The sequence below is a fragment of the Pocillopora damicornis genome, chromosome 3 (assembly GCF_964200805.1).
Source record: "Pocillopora damicornis chromosome 3, jaPocDami1.2, whole genome shotgun sequence".
Lineage (NCBI taxonomy): Eukaryota > Metazoa > Cnidaria > Anthozoa > Scleractinia > Pocilloporidae > Pocillopora > Pocillopora damicornis.
Window position 1 is genome coordinate 24,142,619 of NC_142672.1, and position 18,124 is coordinate 24,160,742.

Consider the following 18,124-nt stretch of genomic DNA (forward strand, 5'->3'; position numbering starts at 1 on the left):
TGGATGTTTATTTGTACCCAATTCATTGACCAGCTCCCAGTTGGCTTGTTAGCTCAATTGGTAGAGCGCTGCACCGGTATCGCAGAGGTCATGGGTTCAAATCCCGTACGGGCCTGAATTTTTTTCAGGTCCTATTTACAACTACTAGTTTCAGTAGTGTTCTTAAGCTGCGAGGATCTTCTAATTTCATCTCTCCACCGCAGTGCAAATATGTGAATTTTGATATATCTAAAAGACTAGTATCTGTTAACAAGCCGCTTAGTTACTCATGTATAAGAGATTACTTCAAATCTGGCTTTAAGGATATTGTTCCAGATATTTCTCTATTCAGCACGCATTCCTTAAGAGCTGGTGGGGCTTCAGCTGCAGCTAATGCTGGTGTTCCCGACAGAGTCTTTCAGAGGCACGGGCGTTGGAGATCTGTTTCCGCCAAAAATGGCTATGTTGATGATAGTTTGAGTACACGTTTATCAGTGTCAAAAAAGTTAGGTATTTAATTCTGTAGCGTTTACCTTCAACTTCATATTTCCCTTTCTTTGGCTCTAGTAGGATATATAGACTACAAGACTGGCTGACTTCTCCTAAATAAACTTTCACATTGAATATCTCGTCTGAGTGTAGTCAGAATATGTAATTTCTGACGTTTGAGAGACATGGGAACGAATTAGTCAGAAATTAATATTCTGACGGCACGTTTGAGAAGTTCGCATGGCAGCATGGTAGTTTCGGGTTATTTAAGCGTTTCGCGGGGAAATTGGGTCATTCTACGTCGGTCAGTCTTAGGTTGGGCCACTTTCTTTTATTTATTTATTTTTTATTTAATTTAATTTTGCTTTACAACTCTATGTAAAACATCACTCCTTTCATTAAATTTTCTGTGTAATTTAGTAGTGTAACTAGGTTTATTTTAGTTACCCTTTCCTCGGGGTATAGTGCTGCTGCATTAGATGAGGAATACGTTTCCACATAGTTTTTGGCCACTTCTAAAGAGTGGTTTTTTAGCGGTTTTTCGTATCTGGCGTAGCACAGCCTATTTTTGTATAACCCTTTATTTTCAGTGAATACTTGCAGAACATTGCAGATTGTAGTAGGATATGTAGACTACAAGACTGGCTGACTTCTCCTAAATAAACTTTCACATTGAATATCTCGTCTGAGTGTAGTCAGAATTTAAGGTTATTGAGTATCGTTCAATTAAGAAATTGATGATCATAAAATTAAATTCAGACCTCTATTTATTGTGTGGACTGTCCCACGCTGATAACAAAGGAAATCCATAGTGCTCCATTATGTGGTTTTCCAATGGCTATGATCTGAAATGTAGCTATTAACTCGACTTTGTTTTAGGAGGGTTTAACGATCGATTCAGAGATGGCGGAAGATTCGAATTGAATTTCCGTTTTTTACTTGTACACAAGCGTTTCAAGGTCGAGATACCATTCAATAAAATTTTTGGATACTAGCGGCGGGTTCTACATTACAAATTTTTTTTAAGGGCTGTAATCCGTTTCTTGTCTGTTTAAGCGTCCGAGCCTCCCATAAGAAGATAAGTTATGATGCTGCGCGCATACGAAGAGAGCTGTTTTAATTTTCCCAGAGAAACTGAAACTTTCTTAAATTCACTGTTATTGCATACATATTATAAGCGTACTTTTCCGTTCGGATGCTTCATATCTCCACCGTCAAATGGCTTTCTTCAAACCGTTAAGGTTTTCTACAATGTATTTCAACCTCATAAGCTAAGATTTTTCAGCATTGTTTAATTTAAGAAACTGATGGTTTCTACAATCTCGTGATCAAAAACTAAAATCATTCCTGTATTAAGACATATTTATAATGCAGAATGCCCTTAAGAAAGAAACTTAGGTTGTACTGTGATCAGTCTTGTGATGTAGATCAAACTTTTCAGAGTCAACACTTAAGCTTGATGTTCGTCATTAAAAATTAAATAACACTTTTCATTTTTCACGTTCAATCACGTCATGAGCGATCAAAGTGTGACGTACAAAACCGAAGTACTGTGTACTTATTGATTGAGTGGTAGGACGGGAAGGAAAATTATTTGGCTCGGGGTCATGAGTTACGGACCGAGCGCAGCGAGGTCCCTGCTTCATGACCCAGAGCCAAATATTTTCCCCACTAGCCCCACTAAATTCGCCCAGTAAATTCGGTCAATAAGTATTTTATCATATGACCACTAACCATTTTCAACGTTAATGGAAAGCGATAGACGGGCATACGAGCACACAAGAAATATGCAATTTTATTTCGAGTAGCCTAGAGGGGGAAGGGAATGACCGAAAACACACGTGATCTAGTCACCTAAAACACTGTGACAGCGGAAGTTGAAGGTTGAGAAAAGTCCTGATTATTTTTGTTGTTTCATTTTCAAAGCATCAGCCACATTGTCGACATCTTGGTAAGTGCGATTTAAAATCTTTTCTAGTCACTCGGTTTTTATCAGCTTTAGTCATTTAGTAACTGTAGAGAGGTAAGGCTCTTATGGCAAAGCCTAGTAACTGCGTTTTTGATCCTTATGTTTACAATATGTCGCGTTTCGAGCGTTAGCCCTTCGTTAATGCAGTTGATGGCGCGAATGAATCGTCACAACAGTGAAATAGATTGGTTCTACGGCGACTTTTTCAAATCTCTGTAGCTTTATACCATATAGTTTACCCTCTTTAACTAAGGTTATTGAATATCGCTCAGTTTAAGAAATTGATGATTATAAAACTAAATTCAGACCCCTTTTTATAGTGTGGACTGTCCCATGCTGATATCATACGAAATCCGTTCGTAATTATTACGTGGTTTTCCAGTTCCTTTGATCTGCACTAGCTATTAACTCGACTTTGTGTTAGAAGGATTTAACTATCGATTCAGAGATCGCGGCAGATTCGAATTGAATTTCCGTGGTTGAACACAAGCGTTTCAAGGTCGAGATACCATTCACTTAAATTTTTTGGATACTAGCGGCGGGTTCTGCGGTACATACTTTTCTCAACGCCGTAATCCCTTTTTCTGTCTGTTTAGGCGCCAGAGTCTGGCATAAGAAGATAAGTTATGATGCTACGCGCTCACGAAGAGAGATGTTTTAATTTTCTCAGAGAAACTGACTTTCTTAATTTCACTATTATTGCCTACATAGCGTACTTTTCCTTTGAATGGATGCCTCATATCCTCACCGTAAAATTTCTCTCTTCAAACTGTAATGGTTTTATACAATATATTTCAACATCATTGGCTAAGATTGTTCAACACCGTTTAATTTAAGAAACTGATGGTTCCACAGTCACGTGATCACAAACTAAAATCAATCCTACATCAAGACATATTTATAATGTAGAATGTCCTTTAATGAAGTCAGCAGAGGCGGTCCTGGCTCACGCCTCGAGAAAAACAAACGATTAATTCATGAAAGCGATACGCGTTGTGTGACTCGGTGTTAAGTTACGAGAGTTGAACAAGTTGTAAAGAATAGAATGGTGAACCAAATATGGTCAATTTGAAATTATAAAAGAGTGACGTGCAAAACACAAATAGATTCACCGCCGAGTGAACTGCCGATCGGTTTTCCATATCAGTTCATAAAAAGTTGATTATCTCGCACAGATAGCTTACCGTTTAAAGAAAGAAGGTTTAGTTCTAATGGTATGGATCTTGTAATGAATTCCAATTTCCGAAGGGATGGACACAGAAGCCCGACGTTTCCTGTTAAAAAGAATGAAATAATTTATTTTTACATGTTCAATTCCATCATTGGTTATAAAGGTGTGACGTACAAAACCGAAATTCATTCGTTTGAGTTGAAACACTTAAATCTTCTGAGTAAATGCTGATTCGCTCTCCATATCTCCCTCTCATTAATTCTCCCTTAGCATTCGATCGAATTTCGACAGTCGCATGAAAACTAGGGAATTTAACTCTTAGAGATTAGAGATATATTTCTAATTTGCATTGACATTTTGCGAAATGAGAATCATTAGTTCACGTCTCGTACATAATGAATCACTTTAGGAAGAAAAACATACCATTTTAATCTTTTTCTCGATCGTGTTTGATAATTGATCAGTTCCTATTCTCAGTGATTTTGTTAAATACTTTTGATCACAGCTTTCATTTTTCCTAATCACAAATTAGCAGTAACAGTGATTGATAGAGGGTCGCGAATTGCCGTAAGGAGTTTTCAGGAGAGTGCCTTCCGGTTGCGCGGATCCTACAACATAACTGTAGTCCAATCCACATCCCCAACCTCTCTCCCCTTCTCAAAAGAATTATGAAGGACTATTAAGTGTAACTATTGATTATTACTGAAAGTCAAGCTACCTCCTCATTTACTTGTTGTCATATTTCAGTCACTGGATTAACGCCTTCAAAGGTAAGACCAGTGATGTGGTTATTTTCGAGCAAATTAGCGATCCACTCCGTCCGTTTTCTTTCTTTCTTTTTTTTATTTTTATCTATTATAGCAGTTATTATTTTTGTCTTCGATCATTTAAATCACACCTGCAGGAAAATGAAAAGTTTATGAGTACAATAGGTCAGTTTTTACGCACAGATAGCTTACTGTTTGAAGACAGAAGCTTTAGTTGTACTCTCGATCTGATCGATCTCGTAATGCAAATCCTAACTTTCTAAAGGGGATGAACACTGAAGCCTGACATTTCCGGTTAAACACAGCAAGATGTTTCATTTTTGGATGCTCAAATCCATCATTAGTTAGAAAAGTGTGACGTGCCAAACCAAAATACAGTCACTTACTTTTTTTAGAATTTTTGGCTTCGATCATGCAAATCACACCCGTTAGAAAAAGAAAAGTTTACGAAGACAATGAGTCCATTATCACGCAAAGATAGCTTAGCGTTAAAAAAAAAAGAAATTAAGGTTTTACTGTGATCGATCTTGTGACGAAAATCAAGCCTTTCAAAGGAGTAAAAACTAAGGCTTGACATTTCCTATTAACAAAAGAATAACATTTTTCATTTTTCATGTTCAATTACATCATGAGCGATAAAAGTGTGACATAGAAAACCGAAGTACTATGTTCTTATTGATTGAGTGGAAGGACGGGAAGGAAAATTATTTGGCTCGGGGTCATGACTTACGGACCGAGCGCAGCTTTCTTCATGACCCCGAGCCAAACATTTCCCCCACTGGCCCACCAAATTCGGTCAATATACCAAGGACCACTAACTGTTGAAAATTTCAACCTAAATGGGACGCTATAGACGGGCATACAGGCACACAAAGAATATGCAATTAACACTTTTCCTTTTCATTTCGATTGGCTCAGAGGGGGAAATGGAATACACACGTGATCTGGATACCCAAAATACTGTGACAGCGGACATTCGGAAGGTTGGGAAAAGTAATTCATTATTTTTGTTGTTTCATTTTGAAAGCATCTGCCACATTGTCAACATCTTGGTGAGTGCGATTAAAAGTCTTTTCTACTTACTCGGCTTTTATCAGCTTTAGATATTTAATAACTGTAGAGAAGTAAGGCTCTTATAGCAAAGCCCAGTAACTACTTTTTTTGATCTTTTTGTTTGCAATATGTCACGTTTCGAGCGTTAGCCCTTCGTTAGAGCGGTTGATGGCACGACTGAATTGTTACCACAGTGAAATAAATTGGTTCTACGGTAACTTTTTAAAATCTCTGTGGCTACATATCGTATAATTTATCCTCATTAACTAAGGTTATTGAGTGTCGTTCAATTTGAGAAACTGATGATCATAAAACTAAATTCAGACATCTATGTATGGTGTGGACTGTCCCTCGCTGATATCATAGGAAATCCGTTGTGCTTCGTTACGTGGTTTTCCAGTGGCTATGATCTGCACCTGCTTTTAACTTGATTTTGTTTTAGAAGGTTTTAACGATCGATTCAGAGATCGCAGTAGATTCGAATTGAATTTCCGTTTTCTACTTGTACGCAAGCGTTTCATGGTCGAGATAACATTCACTTAAATTTTTGGATACTAGCGGCGGGTTCTACGGTACATATTTCTCTAAACGCCGTAATCCGTTTTTTTGTCTGTTTAAGCGCCAGAGTCTCGCAAAAGAAGATAAGTTATGACGCTGCGCGCTCAGGAAGAGAGATTTTTGATTTTCTGAGAGAAACTGAAACTTTCTTAAATTCACTGTTATTGTATACAAAGTATAAGCGTACTTTTGCGTTGAACGGGTGCCTCATATCCTCTCCGTAAAATTGCTTTCTTCAAACCGTAATGGTTTTATACAATATATTTCAACCTCATAAGCTCAGATTGTTCAGCATTGTTTAATTTGAGAAACTGATGGTTTCCACAATCACGTGATCAAAAACTAAAATCAATCCTATACCAGGACACATTTATAATGCAGAATGTGCTTTATTGATGTCAGCAGAAGCAGCCCGTGCTCACGTCTCGAGAAAAAGCAAATGATTAATTCATGAATCACGCCCGCAAGAAAATGAAAAGTTCATGAGTACAATGGGTCGATTTGTCACGCACAGATAGCTTACCGTTTAAAGACAGAAGCTCTAGTTGTACTCTCGATCTGATCGATCTCGTGATGCAAATCCAACCGTTCCAAAAGGGATGAACACTGAAGCCTGATGTTTCCGGTGAAACAGAGTAAGATGTGTCATTTTTGGATGCTCAAATCCATCATTCCTTAGAAAAGTGTGACGTGACAAACCGAAATACAGTCACTTAGTTTTTTTTAGTATTTTTGGCTTCAATCATGCAATCACACCCGCTAGAAAATGAAATTTTACGAAGGCAATTAGTCGATTATCACGCACATATAAATGAATTTCGTCACAAAGTCGGACTCTGCCAAAGCTTTGTGGCCTCACATATTGTTTATCATTCTCATCAGCTAAGAATAGATTCGTTTTCAGTGACATTCATCTGATAAACGAGCTCGTTACTTAGTAATAGCCTACTGCAAAAATATTTTCAAATGATGCATGCCATATTGCGGAATGTCAGGAAATTTTCCAGAAAGTTGTAGTAGTATTGGGTCATCTTTCTTGTTAGCCTAAGAATTGAAACGCTTTAAACTCGAATACATGTAGTGCGATAAAACATCATTGATTCCTCAAGATTATCAAACGCTCCAATGAAGGGCTAACACTCGAAACGTTAGCTTCAGAAACTCATTACGATGGCCAATTTACTCTGTCAACTCAGTTGGTAAAAGCCAAATTGTTTTGTAATGCCCCACCAATGTTTCTTTCGAAACTTACCCCGTTGATTAATGATGTGTATCGAAACAATGTTAGGAAGTTCTCATAGAAAAAGTTAAGGTAAATGCGGTATTTTTTGTTTAAAATTTAGTTTTTTATTTAAACCAAGTTTTCAAACCATTGTTACCTCAAATCTTGGCAATCATCCTCATTAGATATGAATATATATTCGTTTTTAGCCATATACTTCAAATAAGTAAGCTCCTTATTTAGTGATCGTCATCATCATTGCGGTCTGTGGGGGAAGACAATGGCTGTTTCATTAAGGTCTGGTCAGATTCCTCCACGCAGCTCTATCCTTCTCTTTCCGTTTCCAGGAACTCCTGTCCATATGCAACTTCTTCAGGTTTTTTTTAGCAGTGTCTTTGAATCTCACCCTTGGTCTACCCTGATTATGTTTGCCCTGGCATAACTGTGATTAGAGTACCTGCCTAGGGAGACGCTAGCGTTCCATTCTCTCAACATGGTCGAACCACTAGAGGTTCATCTGTATTAGCATGACCTCCATCGATGGTAGACCAGCTCGATCCAGCACCTCTATGTTAATTATCTTGTCTTTCCATGAGATGTTCATGATAGCTCGTAGGTGTCTCATCATGTGTGCGTAAAGTTTCTGTAACTGGGCCCTGTAAACAGTCCAAGTCTCAGCACCGTATAATAGAGTAGCCAGTATTGTCGCTTTGTGCACTTTGCATTTCACACGAACAGACACACGTCGTTTATTCCACAGTCTCTCTCAAGTCTTTGGTCGTAAAACTTGCTCTTCCCATTCTGAGAGATGGTTCATCCTCCAGTCTTGCATTCTCTGAAACAGCACTCCCGCGGTACTTGAAAGTCCTTCACTTAACTGGTGATTCTGTACCAGCGCTGATCTCTTCTGGTAGTTATGTTGATAACTGGAAATTTGGCAGTTGATAAAGGCATTCTGTCTTCTTGATGTTGATTTTGAGGCTGAATTGATTGGTTGCTCTTGCAAATTTCTCCACTAAATATGGCATATCTTCCGCACTGTGTGCTGTTAGTCATCGGCAAAGAGAAAAGAGCCTGTAATCGGCAAAGAGCATTTCTCTCACTACTGTCGGAAACAGGATAATTAGTATTGGTTGAAGCTAAGTTGATGTAATGATTGTAGAATATCTGGCCGGAAATCGAGCGTACGTTGTCTGCTCTAATGGATGAGTCTGTTTATCCTTTGTCTGAAAGATCTTTGTAGCCAATCGGCTTACGTTTGATCAGGGTGTGTCCATAAGATAAGGAAAACCTGATTGTTGTTGTTTAGTCAGTCTGAGAAAATTTGTTGTGCATGCGAGAGAGTCTAAAAAGAGAATTAAAGATATGGAAGAAAAAAGCGACGGTGTGGGTTCCTTATTCATTCCCCACACTACCTTCGTCGATATTTTACTCCTAGCTTTGAAGTGTGCCACATTGAAAATGTCTGCTTCTTTCCTTGTTTGAATGAAAACTCCTTCTGAAGTGTCTTTGAAGGCCACCTCAAGCATTGCTGATAGATAATAGCGAGAAGAGGGTAGGCGCCAGCACACACCCTTGTTTAACCCCGTTGGCTACTGAGAAGTATTTAGACACTAAACCACTCATTGCCACGTTAGCTTACATACCTGTACGGAGTGCCTCGATCAGGTTGTCAAAGTTCTTTGTGCAACCATATTTCTTAAGTACCTGCCGAGATCTTAAGTCCTTGTCGCGATATAATATCGAAGGCTTTACCGAATTCAATGAAGACTGCATATGGCGGCAGGTTCTATTCGATACACTTTTCTTGAACTTGTCTCAAGCAGAAAATCAGAGATGTGTTCATTGAGCCTGTTTAGAAGTACGCGTGCGAGAATCTTACCAACACTGGCCAGCAGTAATATACCTCGGTAACTTCCACAATTTTTCCTGTCACCTTTTCTTGAACAAAGGCACGATACTTGCATCCTTCCAGTCTTGAGGTACTTTTTGGGCTTCTTATATCTCTTGGATGAACTTGCGTAGGCAGTGATAAGCTGAGCACCACCAAATTTCCACACTTCTGCTGGAATTCCATCCCCTCCTGGAGCTTTACCATCCTGGGTTGACCTGAGAGCTGCCATTAGTTCATGTGGTCGCTGCACATTTTATCAGTGGTCGCTGCACTAGAGCCTCTTTAGCCTCCTCAGCGAGATCTTCGAGTTTGTTTAATAGTCGGTCGAAGTGGTCTGCAAATCTGTCCAAGATCTTGTCTCTCCCCTGCAAAACTGATTCACCGTCCAGAGCCTTTAGCTGGATCAATCCTCTCGGTTTGGGGCTGTAAGTTTCTCCCAGGCCTCTGAAGAATGTTTTCTTGTTTTCATGTTTCTTGTAGTTTGGAGTTCTTCCGCTTTTTTCCCCCACCAGTTGGACTCCATCTCTCCAGTGTACTTCTGTAGCTCACTCTGAGCCTTTGAATGTTTCTTCTCCTTCGACCTTGTGTTACATGGTAGACTTTCCTGCCTAGCTGTATTCCTCGGTTTGAGTAGTTTCTTCAGATGTTTCTCATGCTCATTAGACCAATCTTGATGTTTCTTCTCAGGGTGGCCTAGAACATCACTCATCATATCCTTCAGTGTTCCTCATTTCTCGTCTATTTCTTTCTCTGAGTTGTTGCTGTCCCAGTCTTTCATGTTTTCCTCCATTTTTGTATAAGTTCTTCCCGTTGACCTTTCAGTGCACAAGTGCCTAGCTTCCGTGGTGGCTTCCCACCCCATTATGTCTCTCTGTATTATTATGATGTAGTCTGACAAGTGCCAGTGCGTGGATCTTGGGTAAATCCATGTCATTTTGTATGTGTCCTTGTGCTTTCATCGGGTGTTGGTTACCACAAGGTTGTACTTTGAACATAATGCAAGTAGAAGGTCTCCGTTAGCATTGCACTTGCCTGCTCCATGACTACTTAGTACTCCTTTCCATTTCTCAGTATGTGAACCGACTTTAGCATGAAAATCCCAAACGAGTATCAGCCTGTCATCACACGGTACACGCTTGATTATCTCACTTAGGTCACTGTAGAACTATTCCTTTACCTCCTCTGTGTTGGTCATTGTTGGGGCATGACATGCATGGACATGTTTCGCTGTAGTGGAAGTCTCATAGTCATTATTCTGTCGTTGATTGAGCCGGTATTAGTGGTTTTCTGACTGACCATTTCATGAAACTGCTTGCAAAGTATTTTAGTACCGCCAGCTTTTGCTGGACTGGTAACATATTCCCGGCAGATGGAGGTGTTATCAGTGGCGAGGACAGGCCAAGAAAAACTGACCCCAATATCTGTTGCAGTGACTGACCAGATAATAGGTTTGCTTGTCTCTGCTCTTTGTGAAGTGCGTGTCACAATGGACCGACTGGGAAACGTCCACCACAAACCTTACGAAAGAAGTGTTGATCATCTACCAGGATGTCCATTCTCACCCCGTGTAACTGGGAATGGTCTACCACAGACATTAAGGCAGATATTGTTTTTAATTCTGTCAGGATGCTTAGTTTCACCCTTCACTTCCTCTAACAGGTGGGGTTGCCGGTTGAGTCGCCGACTTCCCGACCCATGAGACAGGTAGTACTGGTTTTCATAGTTATCCAGTAGCAAGCAAACCAATGCCAAACCTGACTTGGTGATAAACTGCTAGAAAATGTTCCCAGAACGTTGTAGTAAAAGGTTCCTTCTTGCTTTTTAAAGAAACCCGCGACCTTTCATAAACCTCCTAATTGATGGCGAGACCCCCGACACACGACCATTAATCAAACTCAAGCATAGGTCAAACCAATGAAACAAATGAAGTCAAAATTGTCAATTCTAACACTTTAAGCTCGTTATAAAAAGTTTCCGGGTGTAATCGAATCAGCTTCATATATGGGTTCCTGTTTGTAGTGACTCATCATGAATCTAGATGATCCAATTGTTCGGTTAACTATTGTTACTAAAAATCACGTTTCCCTAATAACAGGAATAACAGGAGAGGATGGCAATGGAAAACTAACGTCAGAAGCCATGATAACTTCTATGAACATCGCCTTACTAGTAGCCCTGTTCCTGCTAAACTCAGATCGCATTCAGAAAGCCATTGAGATATGCAGCGAATGTTTGAGTTTGCTAAATAACTCCGATCAAAACAGCAAAGATCAATTACATTCAATACTGCTACAATTTTATGAAGTTCTTTTTAGCGCTTATCGTCATATCTCTGACAATGTAAGGGCAGAAGGATACGGCAGAAAACTACTTCTCTTATACAGCAAGTCTGGATTTATGCGCTATAAACTTGGCGAAAACCTAAAAGCGAAGGAGTATGTTGCGAGGGCCCTTGCCATAACAATCGAAATTGGCGACAAAAGCGGAGAAGCATGCTCTTACGGAAACCTAGGAGCGTTGCTTCAGTCGCTCGGGGAATGCCACAAGGCTAAAGAGTATCTCCAAAAAGCGCTTGTCGTGGCAACTCAAATTGGTGACAGAAATGGAAAAGCATCATGTTATGGAAACCTAGGCATGGTGTTTCAGTCGCTTGGGCAATACGACAAGGCTGAAGAGTATCTCCAAAAAGCACTTGTCATCAGAACGGAAATTGACGACAGAGAAGGAGAAGCAGTTGACTGCGCAAACCTAGGTACTGTGTTTCAGTCGCTCGGGCAACACAACAAGGCTAAAGAGCATCTCCTAAAAGCGCTTGCCATCACAACTGAAATTGGCGACAGACAAGGAGAAGGATCATGTTTTGGAAACCTCGGTACTGTGTTTCAGTCGCTCGGGCAATACGACAAGGCTGAAGAGTACCTCCAAAAAGCGCTTTTCATCGCAACTGAAATTGGCGACAGACAAGGAGAGGCAACTGACTACGGAAGCCTAGGTGCTATGTTTCAGTCGCTCGGGCGACCCGATAAGGCTAAAGAGCATCTCCAGAAAGCGCTTGTCATCAGAACGGAAATTGGAGACAGAAAAGGAGAGGTAGCTGACTATGGAAACCTTGGTGCTGTATTTCAGTCGCTCAGGCAATACGATAAGGCTAAAGAGTGTATACGAAAAGCGCTTCTCATTACAACTGAGATTGGCGACAGAGGAGGAGAAGGATCATGTTATGGAAACCTAGGTATTTTGTTTCAGTCGATTGGGCAATACGACAAGGCTAAAGAGTATCTCCAAAAAGCCCTTGGCATCAGGGCGGAAATTGGCGACAGAAAAGGAGAGGGTTCATGTTATGGAAACCTAGGTAATGTGCTTCAGTCGCTTGGGCAATACGAAAAGGCTGAAGAGTATCTCCAGAAAGTGCTTGTCATCAGAACTGAAATTGGCGACAGAGAAGGAGAGGCAAGTGACTATGGAAACCTAGGAACTGTGTTTCAGTCGCTCGGGGAATACCACAAGGCCAAAGAGTATCTTCAAAAGGCGCTTGTCATCAGAAAAGAAACTGGCGATAGAAAAGGAGAAGCAAGTGACTATGGAAACCTAGGTATTGTGTTTCAGTAACTCAGGCAATATGACAAGGCTAAAGAGTGTCTACTAAAAACGCTTGTCATCAGTACGGACATTGGCGACAGAGAAGTAGAGGCAACTACATACGGAAACCTAGGTACTGTGTTTCAATCGCTCGGGCAACACAACAAGGCTAAAGAGCATCTCCTAAAAGCGCTTGCCATCACATCTGAAATTGGCGCCAGAAAAGAAGAAGGAAGATGTTATGAAAACCTAGGTAATGTGTTTCAGTCGCTCGGAAAATACGGCAAGGCTAAAGAGTATCTCTTAAAAGCGCTTGTCATCGCGACTGAGATTGGTGACAGAAAAGGCGAGGCAGATGCCCACGGAAACCTAAGTATTGTGTTTCAGTCGCTCGGGGAATATGACAAGGCTAAAGAGTATCTCCTAAAAGCGCTTGTCATTAGATCGGAAATTGTTGACAGAAAAGGAGAGGCAACTGACTATGGAAGACTAGCTAATGTGTTTCAGTCGCTCGGGCAATACGACAAGGCTAAAGAATATTTCGAAAAAGCGCTTGCTATCACACCTGAAGTTGGCGACTCAGAAGGAGAAGGAAGATGTTATGGAAACCTAGGTGCTGTGTTTCTGTTGCTTGGGCAATATGAAAAGGCTAAAGAGTATCTCCAAAAAGCTCTTAGCATCAGTGCGGAAATTGGCGACAGAGAAGGAGAAGGATCATGTTATGAAGGCCTAGGTACTGTGTTTCTGTTGCTTGGGCAATACAAAATGGCTAAAGAGTATCTCCAAGAAGCGCTTGTCATCAAATATGAAACTGGCGACAGAAAAGGAGAAGGTTCATGTTATGAATACCTAGCTACTGTGTTTCAGTTCCTCGGACAGTACGACAAGGCTAAGGAGTATCTCTCAAAAGCGCGTGTCATCAGAACCGAAATTGGCGACAAAAAAGGAGAAGGATTTTTTTATGGACGCCTAGGTTCTGTGTTTCAGTCCCTTGGGCAATACGACAAGGCTAAAGAGTATCTCCAAAAAGCGCTTGTCATCACAAATGAAATTGGCGATAAGCAAGGGGAAGCAGCACATCTTGCAAACCTTGGAAATCTGTTTAGTACTTTTGGATATTATGAAGCTTCGGAAGTATGCTTGGAGAAAGCTTTATCCATATCCAGAGATATTGGAGATAAAAGGAAAGTGTTCGAAATCCTTAAAGGTTACGCCGTTTTGTATTTATATCAAAATAAAATCAAAGACTCCCTTTCGTGTCTTCATCTGTGCATTGAAAAGTACGAGGAGCTGAGATATTTCTTGGGCGCCAACGATCAGTTCAAAACATCACTTCTGGAGCACTCAGGAATATTTCCCTACAAGCTGCTTTGTACTCTGCTTTGTGACAGCGGAAATGCTCGTGATGCTCTTTATGTTGAGGAGTTGGGTCGAGCAAGAGGTCTATCAGACTTAATGGCAGAGAAGTACTCGGTTGAAATGCATATCTCTGCTAATCCACAATCTTGGTTTGGAATTGAAAACATTTTTAGAGAGAAAAATAACTGTACTTGTCTGTTCATTTCTTATTTTCGCAATGATCTGCATTTGTGGATCTTGAAAACAAGTGGAGATTTTCGCTATGAAAGAATATCCCCAGAGGACAATCTCGTTCAGGCTGGGTTGCCAAAAGATTTGTCTTTGAGTCAATTTTTGGCTGATACTTTCCGGAGTCTTGGTATTTTGCCCATTGAAGATTGTGAAGATCGGTCTTTAAATATGGTTGAATTGCAACCTCTTACCCCCGAAAAAAAGAGCTCAGCAAGATTGCGACTCGTGGAGGAGGAAGAGGACGAGAAAGTCATTTCAAGTCTATCTTTGTGTTACAAAATGTTTATTGCCCCCGTTTATGATTTGCTTGAGGAGCCTGAAGTCATTATTGTTCCTGACCGCAATTTGTACAAAGTTCCCTTTGCTGCCTTGAGTGAAAAGGAGGGAGCCGAATACCTGTCGGAGACTCATAAGATTCGTATCATTCCTTCTTTGACGACACTCAAAAACATTCAAGATAGTCCAGAGGACTACCACAGCAACACGGGTGCCTTGATAATAGGCAATCCCATGGTTGATTGGCTACCATCATTGCCGGGTGCAAGAAAAGAAGCGGAGATGGTCGGACAACTGGTGGGTGTTCCGCCTCTAGTAGAAGAGAAAGCAACGAAGCTGAAGGTACTTGAGCAGATAAGTTCAGTGAGCTTGATACATTTTGCTGCCCATGGTGACGCCGAAAGAGGAGAAATTGCACTCTCTACCACTCCTACTCCCAACAATCGAAACACTATTTTACCACGGGAAGCTTGCATGTTGACGATGGCTGATGTCTCACGAGTGAAAGTCAGAGCTAAACTGGTGGTACTAAGCTGCTGTCACAGTGGAAGTGGAGAGATAAGAGCCGAGGGAGTTATAGGAATTGCCCGTGCATTCTTAGGATCCGGTGCTCGCTCGGTATTGGTTGCGCTATGGGCCATTCCAGACTCTGCAACAGAGAAGCTGATGAGTCGTTTCTACGAACACCTCGTTGAAGGAGAAAGTGCTAGTGAATCCCTTCATCAGGCCATGAAGTGGATGAGGAAAAACGGCTCGACCAAAGTGTCTGAGTGGGCTTCGTTTACGCTGATTGGAGATGATGTGAGGCTTGAGTTCGACAAGCTGAGGTAAGACTGGGTGAGAACAGGTATTTCATAAACTAAAGTTAAATTAGATGTGAAGGTGGCTATGACTTACTGGTCGCTGACTGTCGGCGGTGATCCTTTGTCACCTCGAATATCAAGGTTAGCTTACACCTTTTTTTTTTTTTTTTTTTTTTCCAAGAGTACCAATTTATTCTCCCAGTCAGGTGTAAAATTTAGAATCTCGAAAGCGCCTCTCTGCCAATGAGATACAAGTGTACATTTGCTTACGTACTGCGCCTGGTATAACTGTATTTGCCTTATTTGATAAATTTTGATTAAGTTATTTATAACTGTTTTTTTACGTCTGTTACAGGAAAGCAGATGAGAATATCTCCAAGGAAACAGGCCTTAGAGACTTTTAGATAGATGAAGAAATAGAATAAGTAGAGAATATACTCTATCCGTCATTTCATTGTGTAATTACTGAATGGGAAATCTTCAATTAAGCATATTAATTACAGTTTTTTGTGTTCTCTTTTTCCGATCTTCTCAGAGGGAGGTATTGGTTACGTATCCGAGAATTGTGAAGTGAAGTGAAGTGAAGTGAAGTGAAATCAAGAAAGTTAAAAAAGTAGTTTAAGCATACAAAACGAGCCATTTAAGTCTTAAAGGGTTTCCTCTGAAAGCCTTTTGTTATAGGTTTGGTGAACAGAATCCTAAATTTATGATGTAAAATCTTAACAGAAACCTTTCCTTTTGGTTAGTTCCATTACTACTTCTGAGTGCTTAAAAGACTGGAAAAAAAAATGAATTTCTAATTAGAACCATGGAAAAAGCTATCAAGGTCAAGAACTTTATTACTATAAAGTGGAAAAATTACAGCAGTCATAAGTCAATCACGAGTTGTAATGTTTGAGATAATATATGTTTTCATGGTGATTTAATAGTTTTTAAGTCAGATCATTGTCAAAATGTTGTTTAAGGAAACAAAATATTCTAGTTTTTTATACACCTTTTTTTGGCAAAGTTTCTTGAGGGATTATGTAGTAATTCCAAAGATGCTAAAATAAAAGACAGATTGAGAGAAATCTTAGAAAATATCGTGAACGTTTGTTTTAACCAGGTTACGGGTTACAGCGTAAAAGAGATAGCACCGTCGTTCATTATTAAGGTGGCGGGATAAAGGATGCAGGTGGTAGGAGTGTCTGCATGCGGTCGACTGACACTTACTTGCGCAGACAACATCAATATACGCCATAATCGCAAGAAGGTTGTTTTGTTTGTCAATGCTTTCCGTGCATTTCTTTGATCGTTTCTCCTCAACCCATGTAACTTGATACTTGTCTTATAATCAAAAAAATACTGGCGATGAAGTTCTGGTGATTAGTATTCTAGCGTCAAATATTAGTTCCAGTATCAAACAGTAATCCGAGCATCAACAGTTCTAGCGTCAAAGACCATACCGAATTATGGGAGCCAAACGCGTTTTTTATCCCTTCATTTGACGAAAATTAAGTTAATTTCAATATAAAACTTGAGGCATAAATGAGTGATTACATGCTCGATCATATCACGTTTCTTGATGGCGTGTCCTTCTCTGTTCCTCCTTTAACAATTTTTAAGGACGTTTAACGTCACGCTAATTATTCCGTAAAATAATACCTGAACTATATGAGTATCAACGCATGAGGAATTCTCATTCCTACCCCAACCTACACGTCCCAACCCCCCTACCTGCCTTACTCCGCTGTGCTTCAAAAAGGAAATTAAGGAGATGAATTCTTGCCGCGTTTGTCTAGAAACCTTTCTGTGAGGTATGTTAAAAACCACCGACCCCTTCGTATCGTGTACAGTCAATGCGGAAGTCAGTTCTTAGAGTCTTGATTAACCAACTTCGCGATGTTATGAGTCATTTTGGTGCTATGGAGACTAACCTTTACAAAGAGGTAAAACATAAAGTAAAAGACCCGTTCGAGGTGCATTAGCCTTGTACGAGAAAATTACGAAAATCATTAATTTTTATCGCTTATGTTTTTATCGGTTATGGTGCTTAAGAAAACTTTCATTATTTCATCATTGTAATTATAATTATCATTTCAGCATTTCATTTGTATTCTAATGAATCAAGAAAATCGATCATACCTTTCTCAACCTACATGCCCCAACCCCCCTCCCCACCCCATTTCGTTCTGCTTCAAAGACCGTAGTAATCAGTTTACCGACTAAATTTTTGTTTCTTTTTGCTCTCGACCAATTGGCCTGCCGCAGTTTACACAGTTATGTTAAAAGCTTTTAATAAGAAATTTCTGCGCAAAATTTAGAAGTAATTCTGAAATTTTGTAGGTGACTGGCTTTTCTGTCTGTTGTGGTAGCGTTGCACTTTTTCTAGACTATGAAACGTTAATGTGTGCAATTTCCTGGGCATTTTACTTTACTTCCATTGCACAGAACACTAGAAATGAAATATTCGGAGGCAAAAATTGAAGAGTGTGTCCACGAGAGCACCAGGCAGTCGTGCTAGTTGCCATCTCACTGATTTCAGTGAAGCTTTGCCAGTTTAAAGGGTCCACCCCAAAACACAAACAGACAAACTGGTTTTCTATTTTGGTTCTTTCCGGGGGAGGATTAAGCACCCCGTCCCCCGGTTTTTCTTGGTTTTGAGATTGCTTCAAAATGGGTACAATGTAGGAAGCTCTTACTGCAATGTTTTTTAACCGATTACTCTGAGAGTTTGCTTACATATTGTTACACCTTTAGTCAGCAGAACTAAAGCTCCTCTTTTCTATCACTAA

The 18,124-nt window shown here is 40.1% G+C and overlaps 1 protein-coding gene across 1 annotated transcript; it reads left to right on the top strand.

Moving 5' to 3' along the window:
- Nucleotides 1–12,755: 12,755 nt before the first annotated feature.
- Nucleotides 12,756–15,894, top strand: LOC113672777 (tetratricopeptide repeat protein 28-like). The gene is made up of 2 exons (XM_089200570.1): nt 12,756–15,374; nt 15,706–15,894. Exons 1-2 carry the CDS (start codon nt 13,447–13,449, stop codon nt 15,752–15,754), a joined length of 1,977 nt encoding a protein of 658 aa, XP_089056696.1. The 5' UTR covers nt 12,756–13,446; the 3' UTR covers nt 15,755–15,894.
- Nucleotides 15,895–18,124: the final 2,230 nt, after the last annotated feature.

Bases quoted from the DNA above. Each gene is read 5' to 3' on its own strand.
- LOC113672777 (XM_089200570.1), top strand. From the start codon at position 13,447: ATGGCTAAAGAGTATCTCCAAGAAGCGCTTGTCATCAAATATGAAACT. The intron at 15,375-15,705 runs GTAAGACTGGGT...CGTCTGTTACAG, and splicing joins CTTGAGTTCGACAAGCTGAG to GAAAGCAGATGAGAATATCT.